Source organism: Xyrauchen texanus, chromosome 12 (assembly GCF_025860055.1).
Source record: "Xyrauchen texanus isolate HMW12.3.18 chromosome 12, RBS_HiC_50CHRs, whole genome shotgun sequence".
NCBI lineage: Eukaryota > Metazoa > Chordata > Actinopteri > Cypriniformes > Catostomidae > Xyrauchen > Xyrauchen texanus.
This window is the reverse complement of record NC_068287.1, coordinates 24123751-24143819: the sequence shown is the minus strand read 5'-3', so window position 1 is coordinate 24143819 and position 20069 is coordinate 24123751. Positions and strand designations below refer to the sequence as shown.

The window sequence follows — 20069 nt, the reverse complement described above, 5'->3', positions numbered from 1 at the left end:
GTGACGGTTGGTTAAGTGACGTGTTAGAAGTGACGTAACAGCGTTTGCATATGACCGCCTCCAGCACAAGATAACTACGCTTTAAGCGCAAGACAGCTACGCTCATTTCGTATCGCCGTGCGCCTCACAAGTGTTCAGTCGATGGACAGCGAGCTCTGACAGAGACTACTTGTGCACAGGAAAATTACGATGCCACACAGATGTGCTGTTCCTGGCTGTGGTCAAACAAAACCTCTGAATAAGCTGCCGAAAGATCCAGACGTCAGGGAAAAATGGATGCAGTTTATTTTTTGCGGACGTTCCAGTCACGGCAGTGTTAACTTAAGCGTTTGTTCTGTACATTTTAAGGATGACTGTTTTGAGAACAAATCTCAATATGATGCTTTCTTTGCCAGAAAACTGTTGCTCAAAGATAAGTCCGTGCCGACTATTCTGGGAACAACGACGACGCAAACTGTAAGTAGGCCTAATCTATTTTAAACTTTAAACTACTTTTTAAAGCGCAATTTCATTCATTATGAATAATCACAGTGTTTTTACTTAGTTTACTTGCATATTGTTCTGGCTGGGGGCGTCAATAATTGATACATAGGCACTGACGTTAGCCAATCATAACAGTGGGCGTTAACACTGAAGTCTTAAATGGAAAACGCCCCCAAAACAGACTTTTTTTTTTTTGTATTGTTTGAATCAGAGGATGAGAAACAGGGTGGGAAAAGGTCATAAATCACTAGATTTTAAAAGTTTTTCTTAAAAAAAAATATATTAATACTATAATTGCACCTAAGGGAACATAATAATACAATAAAAAAAACCATGTCATGACCCCTTTAAAAGTGTTTTATGGTTTTGTAATTTTCTTGTAAACAATGGTTCAGGTGTTTAGTTGACTAACAATTTGTGTGAATACACAATGCTTTTGCATTTCACTGTACTGTTTTACAGCAGTGCAGTAACATTTAATGATCTCAACTATTGAAAAACATGAGCGGTATAAAAAATGTGTTAAGTCAGTGCCGATGTACTGTACAAAACATACAAACACTGATCAGCCACAACATTAAACCCACCTGCCTAATATTGTGTAGGTCTTTCTTCCGAGATTATATTCTTGTCACCACAATTGTACGGAGCGGTTATCTGAGTTACCGTAGACATTGTCAGTTCCAACCAGTCTGGCCATTCTCTATTGACCTCTCTCATCAACAAGGCGTTTCCGTCCACAGAACTGTCAATCACTGGGTGTTTTTGGCTCCATTCTGAGTAAATTTGAGAGACTACTGTGTGAAAATCGCAGGTGATCAGCAGTTACAGAACTACTCAAACCAACCCATCTGGCACCAACAATATAAATCACTGAGATCTAGAGACTGTTTTGCTTAGATTGCATTTTTCCCCATTCTGATGGTTGATATGAACATTAACAGAAGCTCCTGAACTGTATCTGAATGACTAGGCACTGCATTGCTGTCACACGATTGGCTGATTAGATAATCACATGGATGATTGTTGGTGCCAGATGGGTTGGTTTGAGTATTTCTTTAACTGCTGATCTCCTGAGATTATCACACACATCCGTCTCTAGAATTTACTACGAATGGTGCCAAAAATAAAAAACATCCAGTGAGCAGCAGTTCTGCGGATGGAAAAGCCTTGTTGATGAGAGGTCACTCTAGGTAACACAGATAAGCGCTTTGTACAATTGTGATGAGAAGCATTGCATCTCAGATTGCTATTATGAGGTTGGCACTGTTTTGGTGGTAAGAATAAGCTTTACACAATATTAGGCAGGTGGTTTTAAAGTTGTGGCTGATCGTGTATATTAAATTAAATATGGAATTCTGTGCCCTTAAACAATCCCTAGCTTTGGTTTCAAAACGAATTGTAATATCACCTAAACTGAAACTGCTAGACACAATCTGTAGGCTACTATAATCCATTCAAAGCATAAAAAAAAATATTTGTTCCATTCATTGAATGAAATGAAGAGCATATCATGTTATGATGTTGGTTTTTACTTTGTCATTTGTGTCCATATTACTTTGGCTCATGCTGCTCAAATAACTTGTGTACATAAATGTTCTGCCAAGCCTGGAGAATCGAATGAGCTTTTTTTAATGGAGATTTTATAATTTTTGTTGTAGCTACATGCGTATGATCGGGCAGAGCAAAAACCCCAAGTGCATTAAAGAATGCGATCAACCTATATGTATCATCGTGTAAAGGCATCACCATAGCAACCATAGGGAAAAGTCTCGCTCTGTCCTTATTATTCCATTTTGATCCAAAGCATTAGAGGAAGATAACAGGCACTAGAATAGGTTACAAGCCATTTTAAGAAACAGTAAATCTCAGAGTACTGAAAGCATCATATTCAGCAACGATGTGGATTGTACAAAAATAAGTGCAGTAACAAGCTTGAGTAGGATAACCTATAGATATTCAATCTTCAAAACGCAACACCTTTTTCAGTGCTACAAATGTGTTTTAACATATTCCAACAGCAGATGGTAGGATTTCATCTTGTTGAATGTTTCTATTCAGTATTCTTCTCTGCAATGCAAACTCATTATCATAATCAGTATTTTTGTCTTGTTTACCAATTAAAATATCTAAACATCCTTAAAAGTTTCAAGTGAAAACCTCATTAAATGTTGTTATATTTTTGCTTCAATCAAGAAAATACAATTAGCCAATGGGTTAAGAAAACAATATAATTTAGGAAATTGTCCCTTACACAACTTTGCGTATGAAGTAAATTTGACAGGTGTTAAGGATGTTTAGACATTACAGGATATCAAAACATAAATACTGATTAAGATGTTTTTTTTTTTTTTACAGTTTGCTGACAAAAATAAAAAATAGTATTTAGCTGTTAATGAAAAAACAAAACTCTCACAAGTGCACAAAGAACAGTGACTAAGATTATAGTTTATAGTGATTCACTGCATGTAGGTATGATGTGTGTGTGGGCACAGTGGGCTTTGTGGGCGTTAAGCAGGTAAACCGCACTGCTTGCTGTTAGCTGGTGGGCATCACTACCTAAATGATGAACGATCTGTGCCCCGTATCTCTTTCAGCACTGCTAAACTACGCAGTCCTGGTTAGCGGTACTGCTGATGTGTACTTAACAGTTTCCTCTGACTCCTCCTTTAATACAGGGAAAGGCAGATGTGTCAACCGAGAGGAGTTGGTGTTCACAACACAAACATATACAAAGGCTCTAGATGCAATTCTGACAAATGCACTAACCAACATAAACCAGCCTAAGCCAGTTTGTTGTGAATTGCGTTGTTGGACATTTTAGCAGGGCAAGGATAGACAAACCTGTAATATTGTGGCGACCATCCAACGGTTCCCATCAGAAAACGGCTTTTTGTTTTAATGAAAAGGGGTAAGGGTAAATTATATCTTCAATATCATTAGCTCAGTCTAAAAAAACAGAAGTCATTATAGTTCCCACTGCTTGACTACCGACTGCCTTCACCTGCCTCAACATAAAAAAAATTGGCAGCTGGTTTGTATCCGCAACCGTGGTGAACACTCATTTATCAATGCATCTATCTGGCATGAATCACTCTGTATGGTCTGCAGATATATGACAACATCAGCTCGACAAGCTCAAGCGTCCTGCTGAGGTTCATACCAGTGTCTCTCGGTAAGTGCATGGTGCCATTGTGCTCTCAGCCGCTGGTTGTCCTTGCCTCCTACCTGTTAGTGCGTCACAGATCAGGAATGAAACATCTCGGCTGAATAGAGTCAGCTGGGACACAAAAATGTTATGTAACAATGTTAAGACGTCATTTGCTGTGAGTAACTACTGAAATAACTTTCGCTCTCTGAGCAGCTTCAGACTATGAGGAGAACAGAGGACCGTCATATCAACTCCACAAGCATAACCAAGCATTTTACCTCACTCAGAGAGCTCAGAATCATAGATTTCTAAGCACTAATGTGAGGCATTTAATGTGTTTTTATTATTGCATACTGTATATACACAATATGTAGAACACACACATATGAAAAAGCAGAACAGAACAGAGGGTTCACTTGATTCCCATATTTATTTATTTATTTACTACACGTACCATGGTAATATCCTGTTATTCTTAAAAGTACCTTGGAGTACCATGTAAATATCATGGCACATGAATTTTAGTACCATAGTATTACCATCTGATACCATCAGCGTACCAAATCACATCCAGTGTTTGGTAGTAATGGTCTACATGTAATCTGGATTATGTAATCAGATGTAAATCAGTCAGATGATCAGTAATCAAAAATGAAGTACTTGTAATTTGATTACATTATCCTTTTAAATATGTGTGCAATCACATTTTTAATCACATCTACATTTGATTAAACTTCTGATGCCATCGCCCTGACTGATAGCAAAATGATCAAGGCGCACTTCGACTGAGAGTGAAACAATCAACATTGCTCAAATCTGTAAGTCCATACAATGCAAGTGAATGGTGGCCAGAACTTTGAAGCTCAAAAACGCACAAAAAGGCAGCATAAAAATCATACATATAGTGGTTAAATCTGTAACTTCACAAGTGATACAATAAGTGTGGGTGAAAAACAGATACATATTTAAATAAATGGAGTGGTGGTGGCGTAGTGGACTAAAGCACATAACTGTAATCAGAAGGTCGTTGGTTCGATCCCCACAGCCACCACCATTGTGTCCTTGGTCAAGACACCTAATCCAAGTTGTTCTGGGGGGGATTGTCCCTGTAATAAGTGCACTGTAAGTTGCTTTGGATAAAAGTGTCTGCCAAATGCGTAAATGTAAGTCTTTTTTTAAACCATAAATCCCTACTTTCATTTTCACTTTCAGAATGTGAAAGAATATCAAAGTGAAAGTGGAGATTTATTGTAAAAAAAAAAAAAAGGGACTTAAATATTTATCTGTTTATTACTCACACCTATCATATCGTTTCCGAAGATATTGATTTAACAACTGGAGTCTTATGGGTTAATTTAATGCTGCATTTATGTGATTTTTGGAGCTTCAAAGCCACTATTCACTTGCATTGTATGCACAGTGCTGAGATTTTCTTCTAAAAATCTTCATTTGTGTTCAGCAGAAGACACAAGGTCATACACATCTGGGATGCATGAGGCTGAGTAAATGATGAGAGAATTTTCAATTTGGGGTGAACTAACTTTTTAAATCATTACAGAAGAGGTGTGTTTTTTTTATAGTCTTCCGCACAGAATATAGCCTACAGCAATACATGTATCAGGCTGTATGATTGATGGTTTCCTGTAATACACATCTATTATGATAATGATATGACCATCATATTTTGTAATTGTATTGTCTCCAAAAGGCTTTTGAGAGCTTAAATAGAACTGAATCTCTACACAGAATCTCAAAACATAATCTCTATCAATCAGCTCCGCTTGCCAAAGGTAATGAGTGAGAGACAGAGGGGGAGGAGTCTCACAACAGCTCGTCAGCGCGTGTATGTGTGTGAGAGTGTGTGTGAGGGCACTAGGGCGGAGAGGGACGCAAAGCATTGCAGCTCATCGCAGTCTGAAGCTTTGCATTACATGTTCGCACTCCGCACAACTCGTCCCAGCGCATAGGCTCGCAAAACATCAACTTTCAATACTCTCGAGGTGAGAATGGCTGACCCGACGCAGTCGAACAGCGATGGAGAGGAGGCAAGCGCACCCATGAGAGGCTTCGCGCGACAAGGTGCTCTGAGACAGAAGAACGTTCACGAGGTGAAGGATCACAAATTTATCGCGCGCTTCTTCAAGCAGCCCACTTTCTGCAGCCACTGCACGGACTTCATCTGGTAAGCGAGTGTTTGACGCTCTGAAACTACAGTTCACTGAAACTGATGGGAACCTGTTACTGTTGCAGCTCAGATGTACTGTAACTATAGAAAACATAGTGAGCTGCCCACATAGACAGCGCTGACTCTTTTGTAGCCTATACAACATTTGTGGGCTCAACTGACTCGGAAGGCGTGTATGATGCCTCAAAATGCTGTCTAGTTAGACAGCTTACTCTGTATTGAGACATAGCCTAACTAATAGTCCAAAATAAAGGACATAAATATAAAATGAGAAGCTAAATGTATAGTAAAAAGGGAAAACTTACGTTGTGAATCACGCTAGTGAATTCAAACAGTGATTCTGTGTAAGCATATGTGTAAATGTTTAAAAACGAATGTTCTAATGAATTATTTTCAATGTGAACTATTGCTTTTTTTGTTTCAGGGGATTTGGGAAGCAGGGATTTCAGTGTCAAGGTAGGATTTTACTGTTGCATATTTTGAAACATCCCAGGAAGTCTATGCCTGTGGCAGTATTTGCAAATGTCTTGCCCAGCTAGAGTAATAGTTTGGCCGAAGTGCTGGAATGCAAAGTGTTGTGGCACTATTATGCCTAACAATAGTAGGAAAATACTGAAAAAGAAATCGCAGAAATATTTGCGCTTTACACTTTATACACGCCATTAAAATAGATGATCTTGATTGCAATCTCCAGCAACTGCACGTCTCCTTAATTTAGATATTAGGCTAAATTATAGTTTGATTTTATCTTGATCAATTGACTGAGTTGTCCAGCTGTTTCACAATGCATCAACTCTCCTTTGTCCACCCTCAATTTGAACCTTGGTTTTAACAAAAAGTGTCAAGATAAGGTCATTATACCTGCTTGCTCACATTTGCAGAGTTTGATATTCACACAGCAGATGTTCGTGTTTGTTTCATAGGTCTAATTATGACATTTCTGAAAGATTCATATCACAGTTTAAATGTATCATATGAAAACATGTTAAAATGGTTTTAGGCAGTTGTTTCCGTTTCTTGCGAAGGGATTCTTAGTTGCAAGCCTTCTCACCATTTGTAACATTGCAATTTGTACCACATGACCAAAGGATAGCTGTTCTCTTCACTCCACCAGTACAGCTATGAGCACATCACTGCATGAGTCTAAATTACCCTGAAAATGTGATTTTAATTCCTGCTACCTTCTTATGCACTAAAGATTCTGTATGCTCTTTAAGGCGACTGCAATTACCAGTCACAGCAGGTAATGGTACCCTCTGCGGTGCTGTTCTTCTCCATTTTTCCACCATAGGCTTCTGTACTAGATCTAATTACAGGTGTACAGATGAGTGTATGATGATTTTACCCACTCTGCTGCTATATCTTTCTTCTCTCTGCCATTTCCTTTTCTCTCTCTCTCAGTCACTTTCTCAAATCTATTTACACTCGCTCTAAACCTGTTGAAGACCTTCACTGATTTGCCCTCGCAAATCAGTGAAGGAGCTGGGGGAGAAAGAGCATAATTCTGCAAGGTCATGCTCAGGCATGCTGAGGATGAAGAGCAAAGGCAGTTTTGCCTACTATAGGTCACTCCCAAAAATATTTACATTTAAATATATGCATTTGGGAGACTCTTTTATCCAAATGACTTGCAGTGCATTCAACGTATACATTTTATCAGCTTGTTGTTCAATGCACAGAAAAAAAAAATATCATGCGTGGCTTGAGCGATATGAGGTTGAGTAGATGACAGAATTTTCATTTTTAAGTGAACTATCCCTTTGACTTCTGAATAAAGTTAGACTTTACTTAATCTGACTGTAGTATTTTGCAGAAAGCTTCTAATGGAACAGGATATTCACATTTAACTTAAACGATGTACTCAGTCATTTTTGTTTATGCTTTGGTGGACTTGTACTGACACCTTTAAACAAGCCTGGTCACTAGGTGGCCATATTCATAACACCTCAGGGCAACATTGTTCTATTGATACAAGTATAGGCCCTGTCCATTTAAATGGGGAAAAGCTAAGTCTTCAAAATGCTGAGTCAAGAAATATTACAATCTAATGACATTTTAAATGAACAATAAAATCTGACGTTATCATAAAAATTTCTTCTTCAGCTCAAATCAAGGGAAAATTTTAATGAAGGCTCAGGGCAAAAATACTACCAAAAATGAATAAAATGTCCCAGAAATTCAAAATGTGTTGGGCAAAAAAATGCCCTTCGAATAATAAAATGCAGCTCTATTCTGTAATAGTAGTACTACAGTGCTGTGCAAAAGTCTTCGGCACATAAGATGTTTCACGGAAGCATTTGTCTTAAGATGATTATTTATATATATGTTACTTTAGTGTGTCAATAGCAAATATAAATTTTATACTCCCAAGCATTACTTTTGCAAATAGAAACGATTAGAATAGAAGAACAGGGAGCCCTGCAACAGATGGCATGGCCCTCACAGAGTCCCCCCACTGAACATCGGGTCAGTCTGGGATTACATGAAGAGACAGAAGTAATTGAGGCAGCCTAAATAAATAAAAGAACTGTGGCGAATTCTCCAAGAAGCTTGGAACATCCTATCTGCCAACAACCAAGAAAAACTGTGTACCTAGGAGAATTGGTGCTGTTTTGAAGGCAAAAGTGTTCACACCAAATATTGATTTAGCTTTTTTTCTGTTTACTGGACTTTGTATGACATTAATTGATAAATGAAAACTATTTATGTCATTATTTTTTAAAGAAATCCTCATTCTGAATGTTTTTCACAAGTGCCCTATGCACAGTACTGTACATATTGCAAAAAATAAATGCTGATGTTGCCTTCATTCTTTGGGTAATAAGTAATACATTCTTAATCTTGAAAATGAATATTAATGAGTTGATAAATTTTTTTTGAATCGTCCTATACGGATGAGAAACAGTTTTATGTTTTAATTGGTTAGAAACAATATGCCCTCCATAAGGGTAAAAAAATTAAATCCACATGGCAAATATTGCTCCTTAATGTAAAACTTATATTCAAATTACTGTGTCAGAAACAAATCACTGGTCCAGCTAAGTGCTTGTGCGTTCTTGAGTAAACAGACAGGCGACATCCCTATCAAAAAGGTTATTGGCTCTTTTAACTGAATGGTGTGACTTCCGTTCCAACAACAGCTGTGTTTAGTTTAACGTTTTTTTCCCATTCATATCTATACGTTCATGTATATATTGTACATTTATTTGAATACGAGTCACCCGTTTTTTCCTATAAGTTCTCTGACTGACACCCCGTGGTATACATGCAATATCATGCAAAAGAAAATATTTTCAGTTACAAAGCAAGAAATGCGCTATTCACAGTTAGCCATGACGAGTTCATTCAGTGGTCAAAAATATCAAACAGTGTGGTTACCTAGATAAAGTGATTAGTATTGGATTGGTCATATGATTTTAATATCTGTGCCCTCATGAGACGACCTGATCCATGTAAAATAAATGTTTTATTAGGTTCCTGATTTGACTCAAATCATCTCATGTGAGTGTACATGATTTTAAACTTATTTTTTTTAAGTGTTATTCTTTCCTTTAAGTGTAAAACCTTTCAAAAAGCAAAGAAGAATACTGAGTGCACCTTTAAACAACAGTTGTTATTGTACTAATTACAGGAGCCACTTGCATTTAAGTGCCATGTTCAAGGTCACAGCACTGTAACTAGCTCCAAAGTTCCTGGGTCACCCTTATTTGGGATTAATCAATCAGTCTTTTTGTTTGCAGATCCTTAATGATCTGAACGCCATTAGAAAATTCAGAAGAAATAATATATGATTTTTTAAAATTATATTCCTTATTGACTGTTGAACTCTGGATTGTAGTGCCTAAAATATAGGGGGAAAAACTTTTATCTGGAAAGGCATACTAATTGATTACATTACTGCTGGTAGCATTTTTGTGTGGCTTCAACAATGAAGCCATCAGCATTTATGAAGTGCAAGAGCCACAAATAACAAGCTGACCACTCACTAGAAAGCATTTAGAGATTCACAACTTCCTTTTTTCATGTCTGTTTAGAAGTAGAAAAAGAGAAAGGGGAATTTGAGGAAGGATTCTGTGTTTAGATGCTCTTGATGGAACACCAGCACAGCTGCTAACTTGTTATTTCTTAATCATCAGAGTGTGGAAAACAGTGAGTAAATGATAAAAGAGGATTTCCACAAACTGTCAGATTGACGGTGAGCCAGCTGCTTAAGAGAGCCTCTTTTGCCTCCTCAGTCTTAATTGCAAAATCACTGAGTTTCAGAAGAGCTGGCAGAAGCTATAGCTGGATAAAGCTGTGGAGGAGGATGATAGAGAGTTGAGACAGAGCAAGGAGTGAATGAAAGATGAAATAACAAGATAGAAAAGTTGTCGGAAAAGAAACAGGAAGTTGAAAAGTGAAGAACCTGCAAAGAACAGTGTTGTCCAAGCTTTAAAGTGTTTGAACGCTGTATTTTGGATGCCAAATTCAAATTCATGAATATAATCTTAAACTTGAGTAAATTCAGAGTTCTGTATTTAAATAGTTCAGGTTTAAGAATATGATCTTCTCAAATTAGCTTAATAACTCAGAATTAAAAAAGGTCAAGTTCAGGCTAAAGAATATAATTTTAAACTTGAGTTAGGGTCAAAATGTAGAACTACTACAACACTATTAGAATGTGCAAAATGATTGACAGGCAGAAAGCACATAAAAATCTTCTGAATGGCTGCGGCCCGCGATCACATTTGTTTGCTGTTTAGAGTCTAGTGCTATCAGAGAGATCGGTGAGATATCTCAGGTGAAGGAACATTTTCTGCATACCATTACATAATGGCTTACAGCACTTTTTTTCAGAATTGAAATGGGTCAGGCTCAAGAAAGTGATCTTACTTTCAATTAAAAATGCATTGCAGGGCTAGTAATCTGGTGGCCCGTGGGCCACATCTGGCCCACCAATCATCTTTATTTTGCCCACCGACTGATTTTCTGAAACTGACTGCAAGTTGCATTACAATCTAGAGTTTTCTCAATTCCGAACATCATCAAATTAGTTTGATCTCCATTTACCAATGATTATCTGCGCAAATATCTGGCACTGGATCCTGTGTGCATATTCACAATATTTACAGGATACATTTTTACCTCATTGAATGGGAGGATATAAAAAGTAAATGGAGGAATAGACAGTCTTTTCTTTTTTTTTTTTTAAACAAAATGTAATTTAAATGCATTCTTATGTAAAAATACACTTCTATATAAAGATTTTTTTCTTATGTTGGTTGATATAATTTTATAAAGATTGGCTTTAGCATATCTAAATGTTCTTCAGTTTTCATAATTTGTAAACCATAACCCTTAAATGTAAAAATATTTATTTAGTTTTTATTTTCAAAGTAAAGTTCAACCTATTTGTTAGCTGAGGGTGTGTGAAGTCATGTTTGTTTTTCAGCCAGATCTTTAGAAGGAACGTATGGCCATACGTTTTAATGTAAATCATTGTTTTTTTTTTTTTACATTAACATGAAAGTGCTAGCTAACATAAAAAAAGTGTTTGACCCCCTTCGAGTTTTCATCTCTAATATCTTGTCCCCACAAGAAAGTAGTTTTGATGTATTGTTTACTGAGAACTTCTGTGTCTGTCATTTTCTTAAATTGTACATATAAAACCACTCTTGATGACTTCACTTGTACATTTAAAACCAATCACATTCTGTAAAAATACCCTCAGAAACTGAAGCTGACGTAAATTGCGTTTATATATTTGGAATGTAGGGGATGTCTCACACCTCGCTCTGTTCTGTGCAAAGGCAGAACATATCCACATTTGAAGGTGTGGGATGTTTAAAACCTCTATAAATAGCATAAGTGTTTAGTGGAGCAGGGCTTAAATAAAGGGGGGTTCAGGAGATCACTGGTATAAAACACAGAAGAACCTATCTTCATCATTAGAGAACACTGCATCAGATGAACTGCGTCATCACCCCGTTCTTATGAGAGTGTTTAATTTGTTTGCTCCATTTTTGCAGCTTTGGAATGGCGTGTTCCAGACTGTAGCCTCATTTTGTGAGGAAAAATAGAAGTGATCAATATTAACATAAGACATTGCCACTGTAGAGTGGAGCAAGGCTGTGTAGGTAACCGATCAATTTTTATTTTATTTAAAAAGTTTTTGCCCAGAGGTTGCTGTTTCAAGGCTCTCAGTTTGATTAAAGTATCATTTATTTATCAGATTCTTCTAAAATATCTGAGGAGAAATACAACTAGAAACAAGTGAGTTTTTGACTACAAAAATTATTTTCTTAATCAATACTTTTGTATTTATACTTAATATTTTTTGTATCCTTAAAAAATAAAGGTGTATTTGAGGAGAATATACTCTTACATTTAGGAATGGGCCAAAATTCCTGCGACTTGTTGTGAGAAGCTTGCGGAAGGCTACCCAAAACATTTGACCCAAGTTAAACAATGTAAAGGCAATGCTACCAAATGTCAACAGTGTATGTAAACTTCTGACCCAATGGGAATGTGATGGAAGAAGTAAAATCTGAAATAAATTATTCTCTCTTCTATTATTCTGACATTTCACATTCTTAAAATAAAGTAGAGATCCTAACTGACCTAAGACTGTATTCTACGATTTAATGTCTGGAAACTGTTTAAACCTTTAAATGTGTTTAAGGTGTATGTAAACGTCTGACTTAAACTGTATGTTGGCTGTCAAGTAAATGTACTCTCTTAAGGATTTTTAGACCATTTGAAATGGAAAACAAGACAAAGTGAATTTTTTACAGTGAATTGTTTACTGAATTAAACTTAATAAAAAATGTTTTTCCTTTAATCCAGTGAATGTCATTGTAAAGTATGCAAGGGAAAGGAGGAGGCGAGAACCGGCTTGATAATATAAATCATATTTTTTTAATATAAAACTTAAACAAAAGACAAAAACACATATGATGGACATGTCCGTAAACGATCTCTCTCTCTCCCACACGATCCTCTGCAGTCGACCTTTATCCCTCTCGGAGGCTTGATTAGCCTAATACAGGACCGGGTGTGTAGGATCACGACCCGGCCCCGCCATTCGCCCTGCCACAGTCATTTTAGAGGTATTTTTAAAAGATGATTTTGTCCTCTGTATAGTTAGCAAGCACATTTAATACAACCTTTTAATTCAGGGCACAAGCTGAATAGTTAGGTAAGAGCAAATTATTAATCATTGCAATAATCACAGAACAGTTGAATAATCATTCTAATAATCGTTAGATTAGATGATTATCAAAATAATCGTTAGTTGCATCTATTTATCGCCAAATTCTTCCAACACAAAATTATCTGGGCTATTCCGTCTAGGAATCTACATACTTTTTTTAGCTCTGTCCTTTTACTCCAGACAGAACTTGAGTCAGGTTTTTAGGCCTTCTTGGTTGCACACACCTTTTCAGTTCTGCCCACAAATCGTCTGTCAGATTGAGGTCAGGCCTTTGTGATGGGTACTCAAATACCTTGAATTATTCATATAATTTTCCTTCCTCATATATCCACTGATGCCATGTATTTTGTGAAGTGCACCAATCCCTCCTGCAGCAAAGCACCCCACAACATTATACTGCCACCCCCATTTCACAGTTGGGATGGTGTTCTTCGGCTTGCAAGCCTCACCTTTTTTAATCCAAACACAACGATGGTCATTATGGCCAAACAGTACAATTTTTGTTTCATTAGACCAGAGGAAACTTCTTCAGAGGAAGATATTTGTCCCTGTGTGCACTTGCAAACTGTATTCTGGCAGTTTTGGAGCAGTGATTTTTCCTTGCTGAGCAGCCTTTCAGGTTATGTCGATATAGGACTTGTTTTACTGCGGATATAGATACTTGTCTGCCTGGATCCTCCAGCATCTTCACAAGTTCCTGTGCTGTTTTTCTGGGATTGATTGGCACTTTTCACACCAAACTTTGTTCATCTCTAGGAGACAGAATGTGGCTCCACCCTGAGCGGTACGATGGCTGCAAGGTCCCATGGTGTTTATACTTGCGTACTATTGTTGGTACACAAAAAACAAAATCTCTCTTATTAATAAAGCTGTGTATTGCCAATTTTCTTCATGATAAGAAATGGACAGTGACACATCCACATTATAATCTAGCTGCAGCAAGCGTGTGCTCGAGCGTCCCCACGGCAGAGTGTGCATCAGCCGGATGCAGTTTCAGCCCCCCCACACACACACACCTAGATCGGGACACTTCAGTCAAACTCATAGAAGAGGTGCTGACCGCACAGAGAAATGCCAGTTTCAGAGTTTGTAGTTATTTACATAACCTGCTTCCTTATTATTTGAACTTTAATAAAGCTGTAACCCATTAAATATAACTGCTTTAAAATTGTAACGCCGGGGTGTTTCCTTTAAAGACGATAGACACGCAAGTTTTGCTTCAGCAGTGTTCAGCTCCAGCTCCGCTTATTTCACAACGAGAGTGCTTCTGTATTTACTTATTTTGTATTATTCCCTCATACTTTGCGATCTACATCACCTGAAGCTGTTTGGAAAGATTTAGACTGCATCTGGACTGTGAGCTGTGTGCTGCTCTCGCGCATCATCATTAGAGTTTAATGTGATCTCATGTTAAGATAAATGAGATCAGACGACTATTTGACAACGAACATTTTTGTAGAATTTTTTTTATTTTCGACTTATCGTTTCAGCCCTATATTAGGGTTGGGTATTGATACAGATTTCCATAATTCAATTCTGATTCACAAGTTCTCGATTCAATTCTATTCCGAATTCTTTTTTTGACTAACGATTCATATGGGTGTATTTCAATTATAATATCCCTTTTGCTTACATACAATATAAGTTCTTTCCCAGCTCATATTTTTAATTATACAGGGGACCTTCTAACTTGGTACATTATGAATATATAAATGTTACTAATTATATTTTATTCATTTTTCAGTGTTTTTGGTTTTTGGATTTTAGCTTTTTTTTTTTAAATAAATAAATCAATGTATTCAATCAATAAATATTATTAGATATTAGATTTCATATTATTTTTGTTACAAGTTTGTTGCAAATGAAAGTGATTTCCTCTCATTGTAGTGGAGGGATACACATAGAGTAAAAGATCGGTCTTGGGATTTAAGAATCTATATCAAGATCATTAAAATTATGATAACGATACATGGGAAAATCTATGTTTTTGCCAATCCCTCTTGCATTTTGAAATCTCTGACTTTTGATTGCAAACTTTGGTGTTTTGGACTCTTGATAAATATGTGACATAATTTTGTGACAATTAAGATCTCTTTTGAAACTTTAGAGGAGACTTTTGTAAAAGGCTCCTTTTCCTCTCCTTTAATCTAATTGCTGTCTAGGAAAAACAACTGAGATTATTAAAGAGATCTCATTGGTTATTCTTCTTTACTATAGGAGTGTTTGAGGCTGAAAACATTCAGAATGCGTGTAGCAGTGTCATACATCTGGAGTGATAATTGGGATTTCTCAGTATTCTCAGTGAGAGCTAATTTCCTCCTAAAGCTCTTGCAGTACAGCTCTCATTTACAGCTCAAAGTGTTTGGGTGGGGGTGGGGGGGGGGGGTAATTAACATGGTGTAGGAGGTGATTAATGAATGCTGCTACAGAGATGACCCTGTCTGCACAGTACTCGCACCGGGCTGCCTCGTGTCGCTCATGAGCAGGTGTGATCATCCGCTCCTCATTATGTACAGTTGAAGTCAGAAGTTTACACACACCTTGGCCAAATACTTTGAAACTCAGTTTTTTACAATTCATGACATTTAATCATAGAAAACATTCCCTTTCTTAGGTCAGTTAGGGTCACTACTTTATTTTAAGAATTTGAAATGTCAGAATAATAGTAGAAAGAATTATTTATTTCAGCTTTTATTTCTTTCATCACATTCCCAATGGGTCCCAAATAGTATTTGGTAGTGTTGCCTTTAAATTGTTTAACTTTGGTCAAATGTTTTGGGTAGCTTTCCACAAGCTTCTCACAATAAGTTGCTGGAAATTTGACCCATTCCTCCAGAAAAAACTGGTGTAACCGAGTCGGTCCTTGCTCGCACATGCTTTATCAGTTCTGCCCACAAATTTCAGATTGATTTCAGGGCTTTGTGATAGCCACTCCAATACCTTGACTTTGTTGTCTTTAAGCCATTTTGCCACAACTTTGGAGGGTGCTTGGGGTCATTGTGCATTTGGAAGACCCATTTGCAACTGAGCTTTAACTTCCTGGCTGATGTCTTGAGATGTTGCTTCAATATATTCAACATGATGCTGCCACCCCCATGCTTCACAGTTGAGATGGTGATCTTCAGCTTGCAAGCCTCACCCTTTTTACTACAAGCTGCATAAAGGCACATTTATCTTGGTGTATTTAAACTTCTGACCCACTGGAATTGTGATATAGTCAATTAAAAGTGAAACAATCTGTCTGTAAACAATTGTTGGAAAAATTACTCCTGTCATGCACAAAGTAGCCTAAACGACTTGCCAAATCTATAGTTTGCTAATATGTGGAGTGGTTAAAATATGAGTTTTAATGACTTCAACATAAGTGGATGTAAACTTCTGACTTCAACTATAGCTATATGTGCTTGAGACAAACTGTTACTCAGAGCATCTGTGTTACTGTGAACTGCAGTCTCAAAAATTAAGGTTTCTCAATGGTTCTTCTAAGCACTTTAGGTTAAGCAATGTCCCCAATTGTCATCAAGAACTGTTTTTCACTGAATAGGGTTTTGCAGGCCAGCCTCATTAGTAATTATAATCAGCACAAGATGGCAAGTCGAATTGAGTTGGCTAGTACACAAACCTATGTCTTTTACTCCCATTAATAAAAATAAACATTATTAACAATGTTATAATAGTATTTTCATAGTTGAACCCCTTACCTAAACCTAACCATAAGTTCTAACCCCCTTACTTGAATCCTAAACCTAATAGGAAAACTGAAAAAGATCAAATTATCAAGTAACAAATTTGTTCACTGACGTTTCCTTTCTTAACCCTTGTGCGACCTTTGGGACCTTTTTCTTTTTTGATCATTTTGTCTGTCTTTTGCTTTTGCCAAAGTTGTGTATTTTAAGGGGAATTATGATCTCAATCTCAGTTCCTATAATAAATCTATAATACACTGTGTACACAAAATAGTTACACTCAGGACCTTCAGGACATAAATGTCCCCATTGAAACCCATTAAAACTGCAATAATTGATCCAAGTGCCATTAAAGCATAAAATCATGAATTCTATGATATTATGCTTTCATTCTAGAGTCCTGGCTTCAAATTGTAATTTTTTTAATATATTTTCAGCAACCGCAGCATTTTATATACAAACTGGGATTTAAAGGGTTAAAATCCTGAAATCCTGAAAATATTTGGTAGATATGATCAGGACTGATGTTTGTTAAAAAAATTAACTCGTTGAAAATGGAAAATAATATTAATATATAATATTATTATGCCAGTTTTTTGACAGATATTTATGCCCTCTAAGGACCTTCAGTCATTTTTATTTATCGATGCACAAGGGTTAAAATAATCTCTTGTATAGGAGGTTAGCACAAATTTGATGCCTATATTTTATCAATTTTAAATTATATTAATTGGTTGGTCCCTATCTGAATAAAAGTTGTATCTTTTCTTTCAAGCAAAATCGGAGGATAGCATACGATTTTGCCATCTCATACAAACTAATACATTTTATCATAAAACTATGTTGGGTTTTTGAGACCGCAATATGGTTTGTTGGAGATTTCAATGTTTTTGATGTTACATTATAGGTTCTTCAGATGTATTGGTTTCAGTATTCTTTGATCATTCTTTGTTGAACTTCAAGCTGTAAGATTGATTCTAATTGGAACCTTTTTGTAGAGCAATTATATTTAAAACTTGTTACATAATTTCTTTATCCAGGTGTAGGTGTATTTGTCTTTTTAAATTTGATTTTTATCTTGGATCTGCCATGATTGCACAGTTTTTCCATCATCTGCATAGTTTATCTCAAATAGAAATAACAAAAATATCCCCCCAAAGTCCTATCATAGCTATGATCCAATTTAGATTGAAATCCATTTGGGTTAAAAGTGAAATCCAGCCATTGGCTGATTGCTGATGTTTCATCTAACTGATGAATGTTGAGAGCCAATTACACATGGACATAAGAGCCCAATAAGGGCCATCTATTCTGCTTTCAGAACCTAATAAAAAGGTCTGGTGAGAGGCATATTTCAGGAAGAGAATACGTGTAATATCACAATAAGGACTTTCAACTGCCTGTAAAGTGCCTCAGTGTTGAGCTAGTACAGTTGAAACTCAATTTAGTACTGAATGTCGTTAGCCTCTTCTGGTGCTTTTAGCCAAATTAGATAATGCTGGTGTTTTCCAGGCCACCCAAGGGAGGGTATCTGCTCTATTGATACCGCAAGGTTGTTTTACGGCAGAACAGGATCCTGTTTAGAACAAACATGTCTGACCTATGTGGCTCCAGTGTCCCACAGGACAAGATGCATGAGCTCTATGTACCTTTTTGTTTCTGACCTTATTCAGGTCTCTTTCTGAAATTAAATTACCTTCAGAACATTCAATAATCAGGCACAAACAAATAAGGTACACAATAGGGCCTGATTCACTTCTTGTCATGCTATAGAAAGGCTCCACATGATGTTACTAATTCACATCAGGGTCATGGTCACTCTGTCAGGGTTTATTTTGCGATAACAACCAGCTGACAGTACATTATCCCTTAATTGATGCGTTTAAAACCAGCTAACCAATAGCAGTACCCAACATCTGAAATTAAAACTGCCAAGAGCCAAACGTTTGAAAGCAATGTTTAGGAGCGTTCATGCCTTCGAGATTAAACAAAGATCACTCTTGGATTTCCAGTGGATGTGCGATTTAAGTTTTAATAACCCATCACCACACATCAAATTCTCTGGTAATGATTGCATTATAATACAGGACCCAATAATTGATTTTGATCAAGTTCAGTTTCGCTAACGGTTCTTGAATGTGTTTTTTTTCCGGCAATGTGGACAGAAACCTGCCAAAACTGTCCAATTTCCACACAAACAACTCTGTTAGATGGCTCTTTTTAGTCAACAAAAATATTGAGTCAGTCATAGCTGACTGAATTAATTGACTCATTCCAAATAAACCAAGAACTGTGTGTATTTAAGACTCATGAGAGTTACTTACTTCATTCATATGACAACATTAATTTAATACAAATTATGTTTTTGTTGTTTTAAGTGAATCATCTAAAAAAGTAAAGTAAATGGACTATCTGGCAATTAAAAATGTTCATAAATAATAAAACAGTACAATTCTTTAAAAAAGCAGTCTTAAACATGCTTACAGCATTTGTTTCTCATGTCTGTAAAATCCACTTGTAAAATGCAATAAAACAATAATAATTGGGCATTCATTTTTATTCATCTACCAGCCACCTTGGCTGGTGGACTAAAAAGTTAATTTCAAACCCTTCCAGTAAGTTGATTTTATACGAGATAATAGTTTACCGAACATCTCTAAAAGATCATTTTTGCCTTTTTAATTCTTAATAAAAGTAATAGAACATCAAATTTTACCGTATTCACGCAAAATGCCATTTATGTCATTGTCAGTTTTCAGTTTGCCGTTACATTCTGATGGCCTGAAACTTCTCAACCTAAATGTAAATACTAAATGTGAGGGCTTCTGATGACCTTCATCTTTTACTTTTACATATACATTTATGCATTTGGCAGATGCTTTTATCCAAAGCAACTTACAGTGCACTTATTACAGGGACAATCCCCCCCGGAGCAACCTGGAGTTAAGTGCCTTGCTCAAGGACACAATGGTGATGACTGTGGGGATCGAACCAGTGACCTTCTGATTAACAGTTATGTGCTTTAGCCCAGTACGCCACCACCACTCCAACTCCTTTTGAGCTGGTTGGTCAGGAAATCTTTGTTTGAAGTGTTGAAGTGCCATACTTTGTGTGTGTGTGTGTGTGTGTGTGTGTGCGCGCATTGGAAAATGGAAAGAGGGTTAAGAGGACAGGGTAGGGTAGGGTAGGGTTGCACCATCTGTGCGTAAGTTTTCACATAAGTAAGGACGTTAAGATTACACTAAGGGCTTAGTAACTACTAGATAGTTTGTATGTAAGTCAGTGCTTAATTTGGTTGTGACCTGTTCTTAAGGCAAGACTTAACTAGTTGGTCGTAAGCTCTCCGTAGAGTAATGCGTAGTCGCATATTAT

The 20069-nt window shown here is 36.7% G+C and overlaps 1 protein-coding gene across 2 annotated transcripts in view; it reads left to right on the top strand.

The window, feature by feature from the left end:
- Window positions 1-5518: 5518 nt before the first annotated feature.
- The window catches only part of LOC127653093 (protein kinase C beta type), a 231503-nt gene continuing 216952 nt past the window's right edge, over window positions 5519-20069 (top strand). For both annotated transcript variants that reach the window (XM_052139605.1, XM_052139604.1), the window contains exons 1-2: window positions 5519-5816; window positions 6244-6275. In XM_052139605.1, coding sequence (XP_051995565.1) covers window positions 5641-5816; window positions 6244-6275 — 208 coding nt within the window. In that variant the 5' untranslated portion in view covers window positions 5519-5640. The remainder of the gene's footprint in view (window positions 5817-6243; window positions 6276-20069) is intronic.